This window comes from Protomyctophum parallelum (assembly GCF_964188405.1).
Source record: "Protomyctophum parallelum genome assembly, chromosome: 3".
Lineage (NCBI taxonomy): Eukaryota > Metazoa > Chordata > Actinopteri > Myctophiformes > Myctophidae > Protomyctophum > Protomyctophum parallelum.
The window spans coordinates 2,280,864-2,305,352 of NC_139698.1; the positions used below are offsets into that span (position 1 = coordinate 2,280,864).

Below are 24,489 nucleotides of genomic sequence, written 5' to 3' on the forward strand. Positions count from 1 at the left end.
CAAAAGATGTAGTTCCATGCAGGGAACTCCCCAAAAGATGTAGTTCCATGCAGGGAACTCCCCAAAAGATGTAGTTCCATGCAGGGAACTCCCCAAAAGATGTAGTTCCATGCGGGGAACTCCCCAAAAGATGTAGTTCCATGCGGGGAACTCCCCAAAAGATGTAGTTCCATGCAGGGAACTCCCCAAAAGATGTAGTTCCATGCAGGGAACTCCCCAAAAGATGTAGTTCCATGCGGGGAACTCCCCAAAAGATGTAGTTCCATGCAGGGAACTCCCCAAAAGATGTAGTTCCATGCGGGGAACTCCCCAAAAGATGTAGTTCCATGCGGGGAACTCCCCAAAAGATGTAGTTCCATGCAGGGAACTCCCCAAAAGATGTAGTTCCATGCGGGGAACTCCCCAAAAGATGTAGTTCCATGCAGGGAACTCCCCAAAAGATGTAGTTCCATGCAGGGAACTCCCCAAAAGATGTAGTTCCATGCAGGGAACTCCCCAAAAGATGTAGTTCCATGCAGGGAACTCCCCAAAAGATGTAGTTCCATGCAGGGAACTCCCCAAAAGATGTAGTTCCATGCAGGGAACTCCCCAAAAGATGTAGTTCCATGCAGGGAACTCCCCAAAAGATGTAGTTCCATGCAGGGAACTCCCCAAAAGATGTAGTTCCATGCAGGGAACTCCCCAAAAGATGTAGTTCCATGCAGGGAACTCCCCAAAAGATGTAGTTCCATGCGGGGAACTCCCCAAAAGATGTAGTTCCATGCAGGGAACTCCCCAAAAGATGTAGTTCCATGCGGGGAACTCCCCAAAAGATGTAGTTCCATGCAGGGAACTCCCCAAAAGATGTAGTTCCATGCAGGGAACTCCCCAAAAGATGTAGTTCCATGCGGGGAACTCCCCAAAAGATGTAGTTCCATGCAGGGAACTCCCCAAAAGATGTAGTTCCATGCGGGGAACTCCCCAAAAGATGTAGTTCCATGCAGGGAACTCCCCAAAAGATGTAGTTCCATGCAGGGAACTCCCCAAAAGATGTAGTTCCATGCGGGGAACTCCCCAAAAGATGTAGTTCCATGCAGGGAACTCCCCAAAAGATGTAGTTCCATGCGGGGAACTCCCCGAAAGATGTAGTTCCATGCGGGGAACTCCCCAAAAGATGTAGTTCCATGCAGGGAACTCCCCGAAAGATGTAGTTCCATGCAGGGAACTCCCCAAAAGATGTAGTTCCATGCGGGGAACTCCCCAAAAGATGTAGTTCCATGCAGGGAACTCCCCAAAAGATGTAGTTCCATGCGGGGAACTCCCCAAAAGATGTAGTTCCATGCAGGGAACTCCCCAAAAGATGTAGTTCCATGCGGGGAACTCCCCGAAAGATGTAGTTCCATGCAGGGAACTCCCCAAAAGATGTAGTTCCATGCGGGGAACTCCCCAAAAGATGTAGTTCCATGCAGGGAACTCCCCAAAAGATGTAGTTCCATGCGGGGAACTCCCCAAAAGATGTAGTTCCATGCAGGGAACTCCCCAAAAGATGTAGTTCCATGCAGGGAACTCCCCAAAAGATGTAGTTCCATGCGGGGAACTCCCCAAAAGATGTAGTTCCATGCAGGGAACTCCCCAAAAGATGTAGTTCCATGCGGGGAACTCCCCAAAAGATGTAGTTCCATGCAGGGAACTCCCCAAAAGATGTAGTTCCATGCAGGGAACTCCCCAAAAGATGTAGTTCCATGCGGGGAACTCCCCAAAAGATGTAGTTCCATGCAGGGAACTCCCCAAAAGATGTAGTTCCATGCAGGGAACTCCCCAAAAGATGTAGTTCCATGCGGGGAACTCCCCAAAAGATGTAGTTCCATGCAGGGAACTCCCCAAAAGATGTAGTTCCATGCGGGGAACTCCCCAAAAGATGTAGTTCCATGCAGGGAACTCCCCAAAAGATGTAGTTCCATGCAGGGAACTCCCCAAAAGATGTAGTTCCATGCAGGGAACTCCCCAAAAGATGTAGTTCCATGCAGGGAACTCCCCAAAAGATGTAGTTCCATGCAGGGAACTCCCCAAAAGATGTAGTTCCATGCGGGGAACTCCCCAAAAGATGTAGTTCCATGCGGGGAACTCCCCAAAAGATGTAGTTCCATGCGGGGAACTCCCCGAAAGATGTAGTTCCATGCAGGGAACTCCCCAAAAGATGTAGTTCCATGCGGGGAACTCCCCAAAAGATGTAGTTCCATGCGGGGAACTCCCCAAAAGATGTAGTTCCATGCGGGGAACTCCCCGAAAGATGTAGTTCCATGCAGGGAACTCCCCAAAAGATGTAGTTCCATGCAGGGAACTCCCCAAAAGATGTAGTTCCATGCAGGGAACTCCCCAAAAGATGTAGTTCCATGCAGGGAACTCCCCAAAAGATGTAGTTCCATGCAGGGAACTCCCCAAAAGATGTAGTTCCATGCAGGGAACTCCCCAAAAGATGTAGTTCCATGCGGGGAACTCCCCAAAAGATGTAGTTCCATGCAGGGAACTCCCCAAAAGATGTAGTTCCATGCGGGGAACTCCCCAAAAGATGTAGTTCCATGCAGGGAACTCCCCAAAAGATGTAGTTCCATGCAGGGAACTCCCCAAAAGATGTAGTTCCATGCAGGGAACTCCCCAAAAGATGTAGTTCCATGCAGGGAACTCCCCAAAAGATGTAGTTCCATGCGGGGAACTCCCCAAAAGATGTAGTTCCATGCAGGGAACTCCCCAAAAGATGTAGTTCCATGCAGGGAACTCCCCAAAAGATGTAGTTCCATGCAGGGAACTCCCCAAAAGATGTAGTTCCATGCAGGGAACTCCCCAAAAGATGTAGTTCCATGCAGGGAACTCCCCAAAAGATGTAGTTCCATGCAGGGAACTCCCCAAAAGATGTAGTTCCATGCAGGGAACTCCCCAAAAGATGTAGTTCCATGCAGGGAACTCCCCAAAAGATGTAGTTCCATGCAGGGAACTCCCCAAAAGATGTAGTTCCATGCAGGGAACTCCCCAAAAGATGTAGTTCCATGCAGGGAACTCCCCAAAAGATGTAGTTCCATGCAGGGAACTCCCCAAAAGATGTAGTTCCATGCAGGGAACTCCCCAAAAGATGTAGTTCCATGCAGGGAACTCCCCAAAAGATGTAGTTCCATGCAGGGAACTCCCCAAAAGATGTAGTTCCATGCGGGGAACTCCCCAAAAGATGTAGTTCCATGCAGGGAACTCCCCAAAAGATGTAGTTCCATGCAGGGAACTCCCCAAAAGATGTAGTTCCATGCAGGGAACTCCCCAAAAGATGTAGTTCCATGCAGGGAACTCCCCAAAAGATGTAGTTCCATGCGGGGAACTCCCCAAAAGATGTAGTTCCATGCAGGGAACTCCCCAAAAGATGTAGTTCCATGCAGGGAACTCCCCAAAAGATGTAGTTCCATGCAGGGAACTCCCCAAAAGATGTAGTTCCATGCAGGGAACTCCCCAAAAGATGTAGTTCCATGCAGGGAACTCCCCAAAAGATGTAGTTCCATGCAGGGAACTCCCCAAAAGATGTAGTTCCATGCAGGGAACTCCCCAAAAGATGTAGTTCCATGCAGGGAACTCCCCAAAAGATGTAGTTCCATGCAGGGAACTCCCCAAAAGATGTAGTTCCATGCAGGGAACTCCCCAAAAGATGTAGTTCCATGCAGGGAACTCCCCAAAAGATGTAGTTCCATGCAGGGAACTCCCCAAAAGATGTAGTTCCATGCAGGGAACTCCCCAAAAGATGTAGTTCCATGCGGGGAACTCCCCAAAAGATGTAGTTCCATGCAGGGAACTCCCCAAAAGATGTAGTTCCATGCGGGGAACTCCCCAAAAGATGTAGTTCCATGCGGGGAACTCCCCAAAAGATGTAGTTCCATGCAGGGAACTCCCCAAAAGATGTAGTTCCATGCAGGGAACTCCCCAAAAGATGTAGTTCCATGCAGGGAACTCCCCAAAAGATGTAGTTCCATGCGGGGAACTCCCCAAAAGATGTAGTTCCATGCAGGGAACTCCCCAAAAGATGTAGTTCCATGCAGGGAACTCCCCAAAAGATGTAGTTCCATGCAGGGAACTCCCCAAAAGATGTAGTTCCATGCAGGGAACTCCCCGAAAGATGTAGTTCCATGCAGGGAACTCCCCAAAAGATGTAGTTCCATGCAGGGAACTCCCCAAAATATGTAGTTCCATGCAGGGAACTCCCCAAAAGATGTAGTTCCATGCAGGGAACTCCCCAAAAGATGTAGTTCCATGCAGGGAACTCCCCAAAAGATGTAGTTCCATGCAGGGAACTCCCCGAAAGATGTAGTTCCATGCAGGGAACTCCCCAAAAGATGTAGTTCCATGCGGGGAACTCCCCAAAAGCAAAGATTTGAGTTAAAAAACGTTTGCTGTGAAAGAATACAGTATATATACAGTATATTCAAAGGTTTGGCGCCACCTGCTATTTTTCAATAGCTAAAGTATAACATAATAATAGTGCATATAACTGTACACCCCCGCCTAGACCCGCTAAAGAACATCTGTCACTTTAATAATGCACGTTTCCCCTGTACATTAAGGTAACGACAGTGATTAGCTAATCGTTCATTCTTAACGGGCTCATTGGCCCCACGGGGGGGTGGGGGGGGGGGGTGGGGGGGCATTAGTAACGCCACAACGACAAAGGACGGGAGAAGGGAGACAATATTCATCCTGATGAGGAAGCCATTTTAACAGGGTGGACAGAGGATTAAGGTTGGTGAGGGGTGCGTTAAAACAACCGGATTAAGGTTGGTGAGGGGTGCGTTAGGACGACCGGATTAAGGTTGGTGAGGGGTGCGTTAAAACGACCGGATTAAGGTTGGTGAGGGGTGCGTTAAAACGACCGGATTAAGGTTGGTGAGGGGTGCGTTAAAACGACCGGATTAAGGTTGGTGAGGGGTGCGTTAAAACGACCGGATTAAGGTTGGTGAGGGGTGCGTTAAAACGACCGGATTAAGGTTGGTGAGGGGTGCGTTAAGACGACCGGATTAAGGTTGGTGAGGGGTGCGTTAAAACGACCGGATTAAGGTTGGTGAGGGGTGCGTTAAAACGACCGGATTAAGGCTGGTGAGGGGTGCGTTAAAACGACCGGATTAAGGTTGGTGAGGGGTGCGTTAAAACGACCGGATTTAGGTTGGTGAGGGGTGCATTAAAACGACCGGATTAAGGTTGGTGAGGGGTGCGTTAAAACGACCGGATTAAGGTTGGTGAGGGGTGCATTAAAACGACCGGATTAAGGTTGGTGAGGGGTGCGTTAAAACGACCGGATTGAGGTTGGTGAGGGGTGCGTTAAAACGACCGGATTAAGGTTGGTGAGGGGTGCGTTAAAACGACCGGATTAAGGTTGGTGAGGTGTGCGTTAAAACGACCGGATTAAGCTTGGTGAGGGGTGCGTTAAAACGACCGGATTAAGGTTGGTGAGGGGTGCGTTAAAACGATCGGATTAAGCTTGGTGAGGGGTGCGTTAAAACGACCGGATTTAGGTTGGTGAGGGGTGCGTTAAAACGACCGGATTAAGGTTGGTGAGGGGTGCGTTAAAACGACCGGATTAAGGTTGGTGAGGGGTGCGTTAAAACGACCGGATTAAGGTTGGTGAGGGGTGCGTTAAAACGACCGGATTAAGCTTGGTGAGGGGTGAGTTAAAACGACCGGATTAAGGTTGGTGAGGGGTGCGTTAAAACGACCGGATTAAGGTTGGTGAGGGGTGCGTTAAAACGACCGGATTAAGGTTGGTGAGGGGTGCGTTAAAACGACCGGATTAAGGTTGGTGAGGGGTGCGTTAAAACGACCGGATTAAGGTTGGTGAGGGTTGAGTTAAAACGACCGGATTAAGGTTGGTGAGGGGTGCATTAAAACGACCGGATTAAGGTTGGTGAGGGGTGCATTAAAACGACCGGATTAAGGTTGGTGAGGGGTGCGTTAAAACGACCGGATTAAGGTTGGTGAGGGGTGCGTTAAAACGACCAGATTAAGGTTGGTGAGGGGTGCGTTAAAACGACCGGATTAAGGTTGGTGAGGGGTGCGTTAAAACGACCGGATTAAGGTTGGTGAGGTGTGCGTTAAAACGACCGGATTAAGGTTGGTGAGAGTGCGTTAAAACGACCGGATTAAGGTTGGTGAGGGGTGCGTTAAAACGACCGGATTTAGGTTGGTGAGGGGTGCGTTAAAACGACCGGATTAAGGTTGGTGAGGGGTGCGTTAAAACGACCGGATTAAGGTTTGTGAGGGGTGCATTAAAACGACCGGATTTAGGTTGGTGAGGGGTGCGTTAAAACGACCGGATTTAGGTTGGTGAGGGGTGCGTTAAAACGACCGGATTAAGGTTGGTGAGGGGTGAGTTAAAACGACCAGATTAAGGTTGGTGAGGGGTGCGTTAAAACGACCGGATTAAGGTTGGTGAGGGGTGCATTAAACGACCGGATTAAGGTTGGTGAGGGGTGCGTTAAAACGACCGGATTAAGGTTGGTGAGGGGTGAGTTAAAATGACCGGATTAAGCTTGGTGAGGGGTGCGTTAAAACAACCGGATTAAGGTTGGTGAGGGGTGCGTTAAAACAACCGGATTAAGGTTGGTGAGGGGTGCATTAAAACGACCGGATTTAGGTTGGTGAGGGGTGCGTTAAAACGACCGGATTTAGGTTGGTGAGGGGTGCATTAAAACGACCGGATTAAGGTTGGTGAGGGGTGCGTTAAAACGACCGGATTTAGGTTGGTGAGGGGTGCGTTAAAACAACCGGATTAAGGTTGGTGAGGGGTGCGTTAAAACGACCGGATTAAGGTTGGTGAGGGGTGCGTTAAAACGACCGGATTAAGCTTGGTGAGGGGTGAGTTAAAACGACCGGATTAAGGTTGGTGAGGGGTGCGTTAAAACGACCGGATTAAGGTTGGTGAGGGGTGCGTTAAAACGACCGGATTAAGGTTGGTGAGGGGTGCGTTAAAACGACCGGATTAAGGTTGGTGAGGGGTGCGTTAAAACGACCGGATTAAGGTTGGTGAGGGTTGAGTTAAAACGACCGGATTAAGGTTGGTGAGGGGTGCATTAAAACGACCGGATTAAGGTTGGTGAGGGGTGCATTAAAACGACCGGATTAAGGTTGGTGAGGGGTGCGTTAAAACGACCGGATTAAGGTTGGTGAGGGGTGCGTTAAAACGACCAGATTAAGGTTGGTGAGGGGTGCGTTAAAACGACCGGATTAAGGTTGGTGAGGGGTGCGTTAAAACGACCGGATTAAGGTTGGTGAGGGGTGCGTTAAAACGACCGGATTAAGCTTGGTGAGGGGTGAGTTAAAACAACCGGATTAAGGTTGGTGAGGGGTGCGTTAAAACAACCGGATTAAGGTTGGTGAGGGGTGCGTTAAAACGACCGGATTAAGGTTGGTGAGGGGTGCGTTAAAACGACCGGATTAAGCTTGGTGAGGGGTGAGTTAAAACGACCGGATTAAGGTTGGTGAGGGGTGCGTTAAAACGACCGGATTAAGGTTGGTGAGGGGTGCGTTAAAACGACCGGATTAAGGTTGGTGAGGGGTGCGTTAAAACGACCGGATTAAGGTTGGTGAGGGGTGCGTTAAAACGACCGGATTAAGGTTGGTGAGGGTTGAGTTAAAACGACCGGATTAAGGTTGGTGAGGGGTGCATTAAAACGACCGGATTAAGGTTGGTGAGGGGTGCATTAAAACGACCGGATTAAGGTTGGTGAGGGGTGCGTTAAAACGACCGGATTAAGGTTGGTGAGGGGTGCGTTAAAACGACCAGATTAAGGTTGGTGAGGGGTGCGTTAAAACGACCGGATTAAGGTTGGTGAGGGGTGCGTTAAAACGACCGGATTAAGGTTGGTGAGGTGTGCGTTAAAACGACCGGATTAAGGTTGGTGAGAGTGCGTTAAAACGACCGGATTAAGGTTGGTGAGGGGTGCGTTAAAACGACCGGATTTAGGTTGGTGAGGGGTGCGTTAAAACGACCGGATTAAGGTTGGTGAGGGGTGCGTTAAAACGACCGGATTAAGGTTTGTGAGGGGTGCATTAAAACGACCGGATTTAGGTTGGTGAGGGGTGCGTTAAAACGACCGGATTTAGGTTGGTGAGGGGTGCGTTAAAACGACCGGATTAAGGTTTGTGAGGGGTGCGTTAAAACGACCGGATTAAGCTTGGTGAGGGGTGAGTTAAAACGACCAGATTAAGGTTGGTGAGGGGTGCGTTAAAACGACCGGATTAAGGTTGGTGAGGGGTGCATTAAACGACCGGATTAAGGTTGGTGAGGGGTGCGTTAAAACGACCGGATTAAGGTTGGTGAGGGGTGAGTTAAAATGACCGGATTAAGCTTGGTGAGGGGTGCGTTAAAACAACCGGATTAAGGTTGGTGAGGGGTGCGTTAAAACAACCGGATTAAGGTTGGTGAGGGGTGCATTAAAACGACCGGATTTAGGTTGGTGAGGGGTGCGTTAAAACGACCGGATTTAGGTTGGTGAGGGGTGCATTAAAACGACCGGATTAAGGTTGGTGAGGGGTGCGTTAAAACGACCGGATTTAGGTTGGTGAGGGGTGCGTTAAGACGACCGGATTAAGGTTGGTGAGGGGTGCGTTAAAACGACCGGATTAAGGTTGGTGAGGGGTGCGTTAAAACGACCGGATTAAGGTTGGTGAGGGGTGCGTTAAAACGACCGGATTAAGGTTGGTGAGGTGTGCGTTAAAACGACCGGATTAAGGTTGGTGAGAGTGCGTTAAAACGACCGGATTAAGGTTGGTGAGGGGTGCGTTAAAACGACCGGATTTAGGTTGGTGAGGGGTGCGTTAAAACGACCGGATTAAGGTTGGTGAGGGGTGCGTTAAAACGACCGGATTAAGGTTTGTGAGGGGTGCATTAAAACGACCGGATTTAGGTTGGTGAGGGGTGCGTTAAAACGACCGGATTTAGGTTGGTGAGGGGTGCGTTAAAACGACCGGATTAAGGTTGGTGAGGGGTGCGTTAAAACGACCGGATTAAGCTTGGTGAGGGGTGAGTTAAAACGACCAGATTAAGGTTGGTGAGGGGTGCGTTAAAACGACCGGATTAAGGTTGGTGAGGGGTGCATTAAACGACCGGATTAAGGTTGGTGAGGGGTGCGTTAAAACGACCGGATTAAGGTTGGTGAGGGGTGAGTTAAAATGACCGGATTAAGCTTGGTGAGGGGTGCGTTAAAACAACCGGATTAAGGTTGGTGAGGGGTGCGTTAAAACAACCGGATTAAGGTTGGTGAGGGGTGCATTAAAACGACCGGATTTAGGTTGGTGAGGGGTGCGTTAAAACGACCGGATTTAGGTTGGTGAGGGGTGCATTAAAACGACCGGATTAAGGTTGGTGAGGGGTGCGTTAAAACGACCGGATTTAGGTTGGTGAGGGGTGCGTTAAGACGACCGGATTAAGGTTGGTGAGGGGTGCGTTAAAACGACCGGATTAAGGTTGGTGAGGGGTGCGTTAAAACGACCGGATTAAGGTTGGTGAGGGGTGCGTTAAAACGACCAGATTAAGGTTGGTGAGGGGTGCGTTAAGACGACCGGATTAAGGTTGGTGAGGGGTGCGTTAAAACGACCGGATTAAGGTTGGTGAGGGGTGCGTTAAGACGACCGGATTAAGGTTGGTGAGGGGTGCGTTAAAACGACCGGATTAAGGTTGGTGAGGGGTGCGTTAAGACGACCGGATTAAGGTTGGTGAGGGGTGCGTTAAAACGACCGGATTAAGGTTGGTGAGGGGTGCGTTAAAACGACCGGATTAAGGTTGGTGAGGGGTGCATTAAACGACCGGATTAAGGTTGGTGAGGGGTGCGTTAAAACGACCGGATTAAGGTTGGTGAGGGGTGAGTTAAAATGACCGGATTAAGGTTGGTGAGGGGTGCGTTAAAACGACCGGATTTAGGTTGGTGAGGGGTGCGTTAAAACCACCGGATTAAGGTTGGTGAGGGGTGCGTTAAAACGACCGGATTAAGGTTTGTGAGGGGTGCGTTAAAACGACCGGATTTAGGTTGGTGAGGGGTGCGTTAAAATGACCGGATTAAGGTTGGTGAGGGGTGTGTTAAAACGACCGGATTAAGGTTGGTGAGGGGTGCATTAAAACGACCGGATTAAGGTTGGTGAGGGGTGCGTTAAAACGACCGGATTAAGGTTGGTGAGGGGTGCGTTAAAACGACCGGATTAAGGTTGGTGAGGGGTGCGTTAAAACGACCGGATTAAGGTTGGTGAGGGGTGCGTTAAAACGACCGGATTAAGGTTGGTGAGGGGTGAGTTAAAACGACCGGATTAAGCTTGGTGAGGGGTGCGTTAAAACGACCGGATTAAGCTTGGTGAGGGGTGCGTTAAAACGACCGGATTAAGGCTGGTGAGTGGTGCGTTAAAACGACCGGATTAAGGCTGGTGAGGGGTGCGTTAAAACGACCGGATTAAGGCTGGTGAGGGGTGCGTTAAGGGTTGGGAGAGGGTTACGGTTAGGTTTAGGTGTGCTGCCCCGTGGGAGTTTAGGGTGAGGGTTTGAGATATAACCAAAAGCATTCACCCCTGAATTGGAGTATATGTAATTTAATACAATACACAGAGAGCAATCCTTTTTTTGTATCCCTCTTTAATTCAACAGTATATATTTACAATGGGTGGAAATTAAAGTATTGCATTGTCCATGTACACTGCAATCTTTGCATTACTTCATAAGTAGTTTGTCATTTGACTTAAAGCATTACAAACAGGCCCGGCGCCACGGAGGGGGGGGGGGGGGGGGGCAAAGGGGGTGTTTGCCCCCCTAAATCAACCTCTTTGCCCCCTTAGATCAAATAGTTACAGACAAAACAATGGTACATTTCCGAAGGAAGCCAACGAAATCGTGCGCCTCTGCCCTCTATAGATATGCAAATGTGGCGCATTGTCTTCATGTCCAATAGCTGCCCCCGATTGCCCCCTCTGTCATTTCATCCTGGCGCCAGGCCTGATTACCCCCCGATTGCCCCCTCTGTCATTTCATCCTGGCGCCGGGCCTGATTACCCCCCGATTGCCCCCTCTGTCATTTCATCCTGGCGCCGGGCCTGATTACAAATACACATAACACTCACATTACATCCACCCATCACACAGTACACACAGAAAGAATCTTCAGTTTTAATTTGACTCTGAGTTTTACAAATGACACCAAATTGGGTTAAATCGTAACACTCTCAGAGTACACAAATGTTAGTTAGTAATAATGTCCTGGTCGGTGGGTGCTGGTTAGTGGGCAGTGGCTCTAGTTAGTGGTCAGTGGGTCAGTTAGTGTTGATGTCCTGGTCGGTGCGTCAGTTAGTGGTCAGTGGGTCAGTTAGTGGTCAGTGGCTCTAGTTAGTGGTCAGTGGGTCTAGTTAGTGGTCAGTGGGTCAGTTAGTGGTCAGTGGCTCTAGTTAGTGGTCAGTGGGTCTAGTTAGTGTTGATGTCCTGGTCAGTGGGTCTAGTTAGTGTTGATGTCCTGGTCAGTGGGTCTAGTTAGTGTTGATGTCCTGGTCGGTGGGTCAGTTAGTGTTGATGTCCTGGTCGGTGGGTCAGTTAGTGTTGATGTCCTGGTCAGTGGGTCAGTTAGTGTTGATGTCCTGGTCGGTGGGTCAGTTAGTGTTGATGTCCTGGTCGGTGGGTCAGTTAGTGTTGATGTCCTGGTCGGTGGGTCAGTTAGTGTTGATGTCCTGGTCGGTGGGTCAGTTAGTGTTGATGTCCTGGTCAGTGGGTCAGTTAGTGTTGATGTCCTGGTCGGTGGGTCAGTTAGTGTTGATGTCCTGGTCGGTGGGTCAGTTAGTGTTGATGTCCTGGTCGGTGGGTCAGTTAGTGTTGATGTCCTGGTCGGTGGGTCAGTTAGTGTTGATGTCCTGGTCGGTGGGTCAGTTAGTGTTGATGTCCTGGTCGGTGGGTCAGTTAGTGTTGATGTCCTGGTCAGTGGGTCTAGTTAGTGTTGATGTCCTGGTCGGTGGGTCAGTTAGTGTTGATGTCCTGGTTAGTGGTCGGTGGGTCAGTTAGTGTTGATGTCCTGGTCAGTGGGTCAGTTAGTGTTGATGTCCTGGTCGGTGGGTCAGTTAGTGTTGATGTCCTGGTCGGTGGGTCAGTTAGTGTTGATGTCCTGGTCAGTGGGTCAGTTAGTGTTGATGTCCTGGTCGGTGGGTCAGTTAGTGTTGATGTCCTGGTCGGTGGGTCAGTTAGTGTTGATGTCCTGGTCGGTGGGTCAGTTAGTGTTGATGTCCTGGTTAGTGGTCGGTGGGTCAGTTAGTGTTGATGTCCTGGTCGGTGGGGGCGGGGCAGCGTGAGATCAGCGTGTTGACCATCTTCTGCAGCATCTCGGCTCTCATCTTGCTGATCAGACAGATGTCCTCGTGGTTGGTCTTCTCTTCCTGACTGTAGTCCAGAGAGACCTGAGACACGCCCCCACACACAGGCCACGCCCACACCGTTAGACCACGCCCACAAACAGACCACGCCCACACATTTAGACCACGCCCACACAGTTAGACCACGCCCACAAACAGACCACGCCCACACATTTAGACCACGCCCACACAGTTAGACCATGCCCACAAACAGAGCACGCCCACACATTTAGACCACGCCCATACAGTTAGACCACGCCCACAAACAGACCCTGCCCACACAGTTAGACCACGCCCACAAACAGACCACGCCCACACAGTTAGACCACGCCCACCCCGTTAGACCACGTCCACCCCGTTAGACCACGCCCACACAGTTAGACCACACCCACAGTTAGACCACGCCCACAATCAGACACGCCCACACAGTTAGACCACGCCCACACAGTTAGACCACGCCCACAAACAGACCCTGCCCACACAGTTAGACCACGCCCACAAACAGACCACACCCACACAGTTAGACCACGCCCACAGTTAGACCACGCCCACAATCAGACACGCCCACACAGTTAGACCACGCCCACTAGGTTAGACCACACACCCACAACGTTAGACCACGCCCACAAACATAACAGAGAAAACAAATCATATATTTGAACTATGGGAACCTCCCACCCGACCCTGAAGCTCTACGGCATTACATTTAGTTTGACTTATAGTCCCACAGACCCATTATAGTCCCATGCAACGGCTCGCGCTGTGAGGTTGTAAATTGGCTATTTTGACACCAACTGCCTCTTTCTTAGGTAGGCTACTATTTGACAATGTTGTTTGACTATATCTTTAAAAGGTATATTCAGTGATTTCACTTAATTCAAATATCACTTATTTTTTTGTTTTGTTGTGATAATCCTCCCTACTATAGAGTGTGCTGACCATTATAAGGAGTTCCTCCCTGTCCCCAGTTAACCCCTGGGGGTCAAAAAACCTTGGGTTTCGTTTTTGGCTCTCTATCCTGATTGGACGAAAGGCTGGGTCCCAGCCAAAAACGAAACCTACGGTTTTTTGAGTGAAATCACTGAATATACCTTTCATTATGATGTAATTGTCATAGTATTCTATAGTGAAGAAAACACAGACCTTGTTGGTGATCAGAGAGAGGCCAAACACTCTGAGGCCACAGTGCTTCGCTACGGTCACCTCTGGAACCGTGCTCATACCTGGAGGAGAGGGGGGGAGGAGAGGAGAGGAGAGGAGGGGAGGGGAGAGGAGAGGAGAGGAGGGGAGAGGAGAGGAGAGGAGAGGAGAGGAGAGGAGAGGAGAGGAGAGGAGAGGAGAGGAGAGGAGAGGAGAGGAGAGGAGAGGAGAGGAGAGGGGAGGGGAGGGGAGGGGAGGGGAGGGGAGGGGAGGGGGGGGAGGGGAGGGGAGGGGAGGGGAGGGGAGGGGAGGGGGGAGGGAGAGGAGAGGAGAGGAGAGGAGAGGAGAGGAGAGGAGAGGAGAGGAGAGGAGAGGAGAGGAGAGGAGAGGAGAGGAGAGGAGAGGAGAGGAGAGGATGCTTAACAATAGCGTTGTATAAATGAAACACGGTAAACAAGCATGATTGTTGAAGGATGTTGCTACAGGGCTCTGCGCTCCAGGGGAGGGGGAGGGGAGGGAGGGGAGGGGAGGGGAGGGAGGGGGGGGGGGACGCCTTTGATTAAATGGTAATTATCTTGGTGAATTATACCCCCAGGGAGATGGAACGTGTGTGTGTGTGTGTGTGTGTGTGTGTGTGTGTGTGTGTGTGTGTGTGTGTGTGTGTGTGTGTGTGTGTGTGTGTGTGTGTGTGTGTGTGTGTGTGTGTGTGTGCGTGTGCGTGTGCGTGTGTGTACGTGTACGTGTGCTCATGCTTCCACGTCGTCATTACCAGTTCCCATATTATATTTTTCTTATCTTGCGTCCTGGAGGTTTTTGCTTCCCAGAGTTAATGTTTAACCCATTTTGGGGCGGGAACCCCCTTTGGTGTTAGCATTACGTTATGCTTTAGCTATTGAAAAACAGCAGATCTACAAGCTCATAGCGCGCCACTCGGTGGCGCGCTATGAGCTTGTAGGTCTGATGTTTTTGAAAAAATCGAAGAACGACTGACTTCTTTTTACAGAAAACTGTCGGGATGTAGAAGAACATTTTTTAGAATCTGATCTCAGGTCAGAATGGGTTAATAGGTAGCCCCAGGAGACTGCCGGTCACAGCTAATATAGAACAACATGTACATAATAATTTTATACATGATGTTACCGTCATCATGGAGGATCATGTTATGCATACTGTACGCCATACTGTACACCTGCATGCATGTCGCTGCTGCTGCTCAGTGGTTTTTTTGGCAGCTAATTTCTATTTTAGTTTTAGTCATTAGTCTCTTGAATAGCTTTCACTTAGTTTTAGTCACATTTTAGTCACCTGGAATGTTCTAGTGTTTAGTCTAGTTTTAGTCGACTAAATCTACAGTTGATTTAGTCGACTAAAATGTGTTTTGACAGGCCTTGATGTCGTTGTAATGACATATGTTACACTTTGGTTGCATGCTGAAAATAGCAGATATACAATCTCACTTTGATTGTATATCTGCTATTTTCAGCATGCAACCCAGCATAAAACTGGATCTCTTGTCCACTAGTCCCTTCCTAACATTTTAGTCTAGTTTTTATTTGTTGACGAAATTGTCAGTATATTTAGTCTTAATTTTAGTCATCATAGATTAGTTTTTATTTAGTTTTTATTTACTTTTGTCAGTGAAAAAAGTTAGTCGATGAAAATTTTTCGTCTTAGTTTTAGTCGACGAAAACAACACTGCTGCTGCCGGGGCACAGAACTCATATCTCCATAAGTGACTATTTACAGGTTTAATGTTTGTTTAAAAAAAAAAAAAAAAAAACGCCATTGACAATGAAGGGAGAATTTACGCCATCTTGTCCCTAACACAAACATCAATGAATAAAGGAGAGAGACACTGTACCACTGTGCCACCTGAGCACCCGCTTGTTTTCTATAGGAGAGAAACACTTCACCACTGTCCTGTCCTGCCCTGAGTCAGGGCAGGACAGGACAGTGGCAGGCCTACAGTGTCTCTCTCCTATAGAAAACAAGCAGGTGGTCAGGGGCCCTGACCACCTGCTTGTTTTCTGTAGGAGAGAGACACTGTACCACTGTCCTGTCCTGTCCTGACCACCTGCTTGTTTTCTGTAGGAGAGAGACACTGTACCACTGTCCTGTCCTGCCCTGACCACCTGCTTGTTTTCTGTAGGAGAGAGACACTGTACCACTGTCCTGTCCTGTCCTGACCACCTGCTTGTTTTCTGTAGGAGAGAGACACTGTACCACTGTCCTGTCCTGTCCTGACCACCTGCTTGTTTTCTGTAGGAGAGAGACACTGTACCACTGTCCTGTCCTGTCCTGACCACCTGCTTGTTTTCTATAGGAGAGACACTGTACCACTGTCCTGTCCTGTCCTGACCACCTGCTTGTTTTCTGTAGGAGAGAGACACTGTACCACTGTCCTGTCCTGCCCTGACCACCTGCTTGTTTTCTGTAGGAGAGAGACACTGTACCACTGTCCTGTCCTGTCCTGACCGCCTGCTTGTTTTCTATAGGAGAGACACTGTACCACTGTCCTGTCCTGTCCTGTCCTGACCACCTGCTTGTTTTCTATAGGAGAGACACTGTACCACTGTCCTATCCTGCCCTGACCACCTGCTTGTTTCCTATAGGAGAGAGACACTGTACCACTGTCCTGTCCTGAGCACCTGCTTGTTTTCTATAGGAGAGAGACACTATACCACTGTCCTGTCCTGTCCTGTCCTGTCCTGTCCTGTCCTGTCCTGTCCTGTCCTGTCCTGTCCTGTCCTGTCCTGAGCACCCGCTTGTTTTATAAAGAGGGAGGTCCCATTCAAGCACACTCGAGCAAGGATGCTGTATTAAAAAAAGAAATTGCCATTGAATGTAGTAAAACAATACATATTTAGCCCCATGCTCCAATGTCAAAAACTGCTAAAATCCCTAAAACGAAAGAAAGCAGCAAATGAAAGAAAATGGAAACACTTCTCTAATAACAACCTATAAAACATGAACCTTGGTTGAAAAATAAAAATAAAGTTGTCCTTTTAAGGAAAGCAATTCTCCCCCCAAGACACTATAAGATGCTTTCAATTGAATTTTTAAGTTGTAGGCTATTACATCTATATATAGTGTGTGGATTTAAGAGCAGTTACCTGCTAATCCTCCTCACAGCGGTTATTATTACAATGATCCGTCCAACCTGCCTGTTAACCCATTTTTATCGGGAACCCCTTTTGGTGTTATCATCACGTTATGCTTTAGCTATTGAAAAATAGCAGATCTACGAGCTCATAGTGCGCCACCGAGTGGCGCGCTATGAGCTTGTAGGTCTGCTATTTTTGAAAAATCGAAGAGCGACTGTGACATTTAATAGAAGACATTTTTTTAGAATCTGATCTCGGGTCAGAATGGGTTAATGTGGTGAGTGTTTTTGAGACACGGCTCTCAGCTGGTCGGAGCAGAGGATCCAATTAGTGCCCCAGCAGGTGACCTGCTGACCTGCCCCGCTATGGAGGGGGCGTTAGCGTTAGCACGGCCACCCTACCGTACCGTACCGTACTGTATAGCGCCATCATTTATTTACTGTACTGTCTGTCACCCCCCGGACATCCAATTAACCACACACCACTCCACTACGCACCTGTGTGTGTGTGTGTGTGTGTGTGTGTGTGTGTGTGTGTGTGTGTGTGTGTGTGTGTGTGTGTGTGTGTGTGTGCGTGCGTGCGAGACATCCTGAGCATTCAGCATTATATCACAGGTTTTGAAAGGCCGATGGCATTAAAAAAACACTGCATTATTTCAATCTCACTAAGGATGCAGAATCAAACATTTGCCATCTAAAAATGTGTTTGATTGCGTGCATGTGCGTGCATGTGCGTGCATGCACGCATGCAAGCGTGAGAGAGAGAGAAAGATTAAAGTAATTGTTGTATTTTTAATAACCTGTCAGAACTCTGCATATACAGTACATAATAACTACAGTATAGACCATTTCAACAGTACAGTCCTCGGTGTCAGTTTAACCCATTTAGTCCAAAATGTCTTATCAATCATACCAATCAGACCAATCTGGTCTCAGGTCTCAATGAATGGATTGATACTTTTTATTAAAATAATTATATCCCACGATTTTGCAACCCATTTTTTTCCGCCCAGTGTCAATGATCTAATGTAATCCTGGGCGCTACACTTCCTCTGCCAACCTGGGGGGGGGGGGGGGGGGCGGCAGCGGACTGTCATCATTGTTCCTTCTATGTATGAGGAGTCCAAGCTGCTTCTTTTCACCTGACAGGGGGGGGGGGGGTTTCCCTGGTTGGACGTAGCGCGTGGAAGGAACACGTTATTCCGAAACAGTTCCTTTCCCCTCAATCAGGCGCCCCGGATGGAGGGGACTTTTTTTTTTTTTTTATACAAATTTTAATACCATCCCGCGGGAATCTCCCGCAGGAATCCCGCGGGAATCGGGAATCCCCGAAAAACAATGTCAGCTATAAGCCTCTATCAGAGCCATCTCTAATATCAGAGTTGCTACATTGAGGGGGCAGAAAACGTGTATATTCGCGCGATGAGCCCATATAGACTCAAATGCATTCCGTCAACTTCCGGTTTGTCTCGAGAACGTTGCCCCCTCTCTGACACACGTGTTGCCTCAGAGCCGAGGGGAGGCGTCTGTATGCAGTGTTGTTTTTGGCAGCAAATTTCTAGTTGCGACGCGTTGTGAGCTTGTAGATCAGCTATTTTCAGCATGCAACCAAGTGTAAAATGACTTATACTGGATCTCTTGTCCACTAGTCCCTTCCTAACATTTTAGTCTGGTTTTTATTTGTCGACAACATTGTCAGTATATTTAGTCTTAGTTTTAGTCATCGTAGCTTCGTTTTCATTTAGTTTCCATTTGTTTTCGTCAGTGAAAATAGGTAGTCGACGAACATTTTTCGTCTTAGTTTTAGTCGACGAAAACAACACTGCCTTTATGTAATGTATATATACCCAGTGGTCCTCAACAGGCGGACCGCGGTCCACGACCGGACCGCGGCACACCTCTCTGCGGACCAGAGTTGTTTTTGGCAGCAAATTTCTATTTTAGTAGTCTCTTGAATAGTTTTCACTTAGTCTTAGTCACATTTTAGTCACCTGGAATGTCTTAGTGTTTAGTCTAGTTTTAGTCGACTAAATGTTGTACGATTTTAGTCGAAAATGTGTTTTGACAGGCCTTGATGTCGTTGTAATGACATATTTTACACTTTGGTTGCATGCTGAAAATAGCAGATATACAATCTCACAACGCGTCGCAGCCAGCATAAAACTGGATCTCTTGTCCACTAGTCCCTTCCTAACATTTTAGTCTAGTTTTTAGTATATTTAGTCTTAGTTTTAGTCATCATAGATTCGTTTTTATTTCGTTTTTATTTCGTTTTAGTCAGTTAAAAAAGGTAGTCGACGAACATTTTTCGTCATAGTTTTAGTCGACGAAAACAACTGCTGCGGACCCTGGAGAAAAGGCCGTGGCTCAGCGGGAGTGACCCCCCCCCCCCCCATCTGTCTCCCCATGTCCTGTCAGCCTACTGTCTGTCTGTCCCTCCATAAAACATATCAAATGAAGGCCAAAGCCACAAAAAAACATTAAGTCAAGAAGAATAAAGAGAAGAAAAGAAAGTCACCGCAACCGCAAGTTGAATTCTCCGTTGTGTTCGATCAATGCCGAGAAACGTAATTATAACGCTCTGAATGTGTGTATTATGGGGGCCGGCATGTCATGATGACAATGTCGCGCTGTGACTGGCTCACATTCACACATTCAGTTGAATGAACAAAATTGGATTTTTTTGGAGGTGTGAATAATGAATATTTGTCAAAGTGAAAACAATCTATTTTCATACTCTGCCACACCAGTGTTGGTTGGTTGCAGGGCCGGATCTACCATATGGGCACTTTGGGCACGTGCCCAGGGGCCCTTGGGCACCAGGGGCCCCTCAAAAAAAAAAAAAAAACGTTTTTTATTTATTTTATTCTTAGTTCCACAGAGAATTCCCCTGCTAATCCGAATGAAATAAATGGTGTCTAAAAAGATTAGTGTTTTATTGTTGGTGAGAAGGGCAGCTGAAAAGTGCAATTGTGTCTAAAGCAGCAACAATGCGCTAGATTGGTTGTCACTCTGGGGGGGGGGGGGGGGGATAGGCGACCGGAAATAGGCCAATGTAACGGCATAAAACCGCCCCAAAACGGCTACAAAACAGCAAAAAAAATTGGGTGCGTGTGAGCTTCAGTGCCCAGGGGCCCTCAGAGGTGTTAATACGGCCCTGGTTGGTTGGGATGGGACCCGGTTTGTATAGCTTGGTTTGACTGTATACAGTATACTGTATACTAAACAGGCATAGTTGTTTCTATAGGGGAGGGGAGGGGGGGGGGGGCGAGGGGGGCAGCCCCACCCCATGGGGCAGTGTTGTTTTCGTCGACTAAAACTAAGAGGAAAAATGTTCGTCGACTACCTATTTTCACTGACGAAAACTAAATGGAAACTAAATGAAAACTAAGCTACGACGACTAAAACTGAGACTAAATATACTGACAATTTCGTCAACAAATAAAAACTAGACTAAAATGTTAGGAAGGGACTAGTGGACAAGAGATCCAGTATAAGTGAATTTACACTTGGTTGCATGCTGAAAATAGCCGATCTACAAGCTCACAACGCGTCGCAGCTTGAAGATCGGCTATTTTCAGCAAGTGTAAAAACACTCATTACGACGGCATCAAGGCCCGCCAAAATACATTTTAGTCGACTAAATCAACTGTAGATTTAGTCGACTAAAATTGCGTGACATTTAGTCGACTGAAACTAGACTAACACTAATACATTCCAGGTGACTAAAATGTGACTAAAACGAAGTGAAAACTATTCAAAAGACCACGACTAAAACTAAAATCTTTATTCAAAGATTATTTGTGGACCTTCAGCGTTTGTAGTTGAGGACCCCCCTGGTATATATTGTATTATACTGTACTGTACCAGTGTTGTTTTTGGCAGCAAATTTCTATTTTAGTTTTAGTCATTAGTCACTTGAATAGTTTCCACTTAGTTGTAGTCACATTTTAGTCGCATGGAATGCTCTAGTGTTTAGTCTAGTTTTAGTCGACTAAATGTCATACGATTTTAGTTGACTAAATCTACAGGTGGTTTAGTCGACTAAAATGTGTTTTGACAGGCCTTGATGTCGTTGTAATGACGACGCGCTGTGAGATTGTATATCTGCTATTTTCAGCATGCAACCCAGCATAAAACTGGATCTCTTGTCCACTAGTCCCTTACTAACATTTTAGTCTAGTTTTTATTTTGAAATTGTCAGTATATTTAGTCTTAGTTTTAGTCATCATAGATTCGTTTTTATTTAGTTTTTATTTAGTTTTAGTCGGTGGAAAAAGGTAGTCGACGAACATTTTTCGTCTTAGTCTTAGTCGACGAAAACAACACTGTACTGCATGTAGCCTACTCACACACAGAGTCGGAGGCGTCTGTACCTTTATGTAATGTGTATACTTATATATACTGTAATATGTACTGTATATACACTGTACTTGTCGTGGAAATTTAGAGATAAACATTTAATAATACTCCAAGTTACAGTTTGGTGCTGTGCCCTGTGCTGCTTGTTTTATGACGTCACTGTTCCATTTGGTGAATGCCTTGATTGAGGCTATATGTTGGGGGGGGTTGTCTGTGTGGGAGAGACTAAATAAGCTGTCGTTTGTTGTCACTCTGGGAGCCAGACTGGGTTTCCATACATCAAACAGGTTCGTGTAAGTCTGACTTCTTACTCGAGTAAAATCCTTATACTCTATAACTCCGAATTCTTGTGTTGTCTCATTATTCATTATTATGATTTGTCTTTTGAGCATAATGTCCACAGATTCCATTACATACTCACCCACGGAGTCGGAGCCCAGGATCTGCAGCATGCGCGCCTCGGCCACCGTCTCGAAGTTGGGCCCGCTCACCATGCAGTAGACGCCCTCCCGCACGAAGTTGGTGTAGCCGAGCTCGGCGATGATGTCCATGGCCAGCTTCCTCAGGTCCTTACTGTAGGCGTCCGACATGCACGGGAAGCGGATGCCGAACCTGTGTTAAAGGATAAAGTCCATGCTAGAATGCTTTCTTATCTTTCTTACCTTTCTTTGTAGTCGTTACGTCCCCACCAAAGAGGTCCAGGTGTTTTTTTGTGCAAAAGCTCCTTATTGGCTATTTTCCCTTCCATAAGCCCTCAATGAATTGCATTGCATTGAATGGGAATTGAATGGGGCTATGGGGTGTTATGCTAGTTCGCTTATTTCCATCGAAAGAAGTAGTAAAGTGTGCCGCTTGGGATGTTATTTACATTATGAAGAGAGGATATATACAAAGACATTATAATTTTGAGCAATGGAAATAAGCGAATTAGCACAACACCCCATAGCCCCATTCAATTCCCATTCAATTCAATGCAATTCATTTAGGGCTTATGGTAGGGGAAATGGCCAATAAGGAGCTTTTGCACAAAATAACACCTGGACCTCTTTGGTGGGGACGTAACGACTACAAAGAAAGGTAAGAAAGCCTTTTAGTGTGGAATTCTCCTTTAAAGAAATCTGATCGGTGAGCACTTATGACACAGTTAGCTCATGGTCTAACATTGGTCTAATTAATTGGTAAAAATTGCATGTAAATTCCCCAAGCAGTAAAATGGAGCAGATATTCTCCCCTGATGTAGTTTGAGTAAAAAGAGCACATAGCGCATATTCTCTTTTAAGGAAATTATTAGGACAGTGAATAATGAAATACGATTTTAAGATGATACATTTTGATATAGTGCATACTGATAGGAAAGAGTTAAAAAAAATAGCAGTTCTACAAGCATGGTGTTTAGAATGTAGTCAGATTAGTAATGAAAAGGTAAGAATTAGTGTAGTTGCTAGCCTGGGGTCATGCTGTTTTGATATGAATTAGTGTAGATGCTAGCCTGGGGTCATGCTGTTTTGATATGAATTAGTGTAGTTGCTAGCCTGGGGTCATGCTGTTTTGATATGAATTAGTGTAGATGCTATAGCCTGGGGTCATGCTGTTTTGATATATGAATTAGTGTAGATGCTAGCCTGGGGTCATGCTGTTTTGATATGAATTAGTGTAGATGCTAGCCTGGGGTCATGCTGTTTTGATATGAATTAGTGTAGATGCTAGCCTGGGGTCATGCTGTTTTGATATGAATTAGTGTAGATGTTAGCCTGGGGTCATGCTGTTTTGATATGAATTAGTGTAGATGCTATAGCCTGGGGTCATGCTGTTTTGATATGAATTAGTGTAGATGCTAGCCTGGGGTCATGCTGTTTTGATATGAATTAGTGTAGATGCTAGCCTGGGGTCATGCTGTTTTGATATGAATTAGTGTAGATGCTAGCCTGGTGTCATGCTGTTTTGATATGAATTAGTGTAGATGCTAGCCTGGGGTCATGCTGTTTTGATATGAATTAGTGTAGATGCTAGCCTGGGGTCATGCTGTTTTGATATGAATTAGTGTAGATGCTATAGCCTGGGGTCATGCTGTTTTGATATGAATTAGTGTAGATGCTAGCCTGGGGTCATGCTGTTTTGATATGAATTAGTGTAGATGCTAGCCTGGTGTCATGCTGTTTTGATATGAATTAGTGTAGATGCTAGCCTGGGGCTGGGTTAGCCTGGGTTAACACACTATTAACTAGTTAACTCACAATCTTTTTAACGGCACTTTTTTTTTTAAACGCGCGATTAACGCACTGTGAAGTTTGACAGAATGGTTGAGAGACGGATGGCAATTTTACACTGAAGAGTTGAATAATTGTTAAACAGCTGCATTACTTAAGTTAATTTAAGTCTACACAATTAGAAAACTTAGAAAACATGTTATTTTGATCAACATGGCCTGTTATCTCTCGTAATGGTACCATTGGCCAACATCAATACAGTTCTTTAGTTTGGGTCTGGAAGGCTAAATGTCATCAAATGGCTCAAATGCAGAATAAATAATGGACCTTGATATGAAAAATCTTGAAAACCACTGATTTAAGGTATATTTAGAACGGATAGAAAATATGCGATTAATTTGCGATTAATCACAGTTAACTATGGACAATCATGCGATTAATCAGATTAAATATTTTAATCGATTGACAGCCCCACTTTATACTCATTGCTGATGATACTTAATATACACATAGCCTATACCTCTCGTCGTTGGGTCCGCAGAGCGGATGCTGTCCAGCGAAGCCGGGCAGGTTGATGTGGTCTTTGATGATCATGATGTCGCCCACCTTGAAGTCTGGACACAGGCCTCCCGAGGCGTTGGTCACTATCACCGTCTCCACGCCCAGCAGTTTGAAGATACGCACGGGGAACGTCACCTGTAACGACAGGAGGCCTTGGTCACTATCACCGTCTCCACTATGAAGACATGTTGGTCACTATCACCGTCTCCACTATAAAGACATGTTGGTCACGATCACCGTCTCCACGCCCAGCAGTTTGAAGATACGCACGGGGAACGTCACCTGTAACGACATTTGTGAGCTTCCCTGGTTACCAAAATAATGCCTCGTATCTCCTAATCTAACCCTCTAACACCCAGCGTTGCTTTTTAGCAACAATTTTATTTTAATTAATTACTAAATTATTATAATTTTTTTCTGTTCTTTTTTCACCTAAACGTCATCAGTGATGTTCATTGCAATGCCATTTCAATGCCATTGGTCATGATATTTGCATATAAATACCCCCCCCCCCCACAGAGGCTGAAATTCACACAAATAAAAAGTGTCTGGACTCTGTGCAATTCTGAACATTTTTTAACCTAAGACTTTTGACCTTTACCCTAATAAAAGTAGGTACAATAATTGTAATATATGTTTTTTTGTGATCATTAGAATGTCTAGAACATGTTTTATTCATTATTGTGAAAGATATCCCCAAAATGTAAATTATTAATTTATTATATTATTATAATATAATTATTA

At 46.7% G+C, this 24,489-nt stretch overlaps 1 protein-coding gene across 1 annotated transcript in view; it reads right to left on the bottom strand.

Annotated features, from left to right (window-relative positions):
- Positions 1 to 12,267: 12,267 nt before the first annotated feature.
- Positions 12,268 to 24,489, bottom strand: part of pnp4b (purine nucleoside phosphorylase 4b) — a gene marked incomplete at both ends in the record, with an annotated part of 29,402 nt that continues 17,180 nt past the window's right edge. Inside the window, 4 exons of the mRNA XM_083761279.1 lie at positions 12,268 to 12,417; positions 13,516 to 13,595; positions 21,399 to 21,589; positions 23,705 to 23,880. Coding sequence (XP_083617405.1) covers positions 12,268 to 12,417; positions 13,516 to 13,595; positions 21,399 to 21,589; positions 23,705 to 23,880 — 597 coding nt within the window. The remainder of the gene's footprint in view (positions 12,418 to 13,515; positions 13,596 to 21,398; positions 21,590 to 23,704; positions 23,881 to 24,489) is intronic.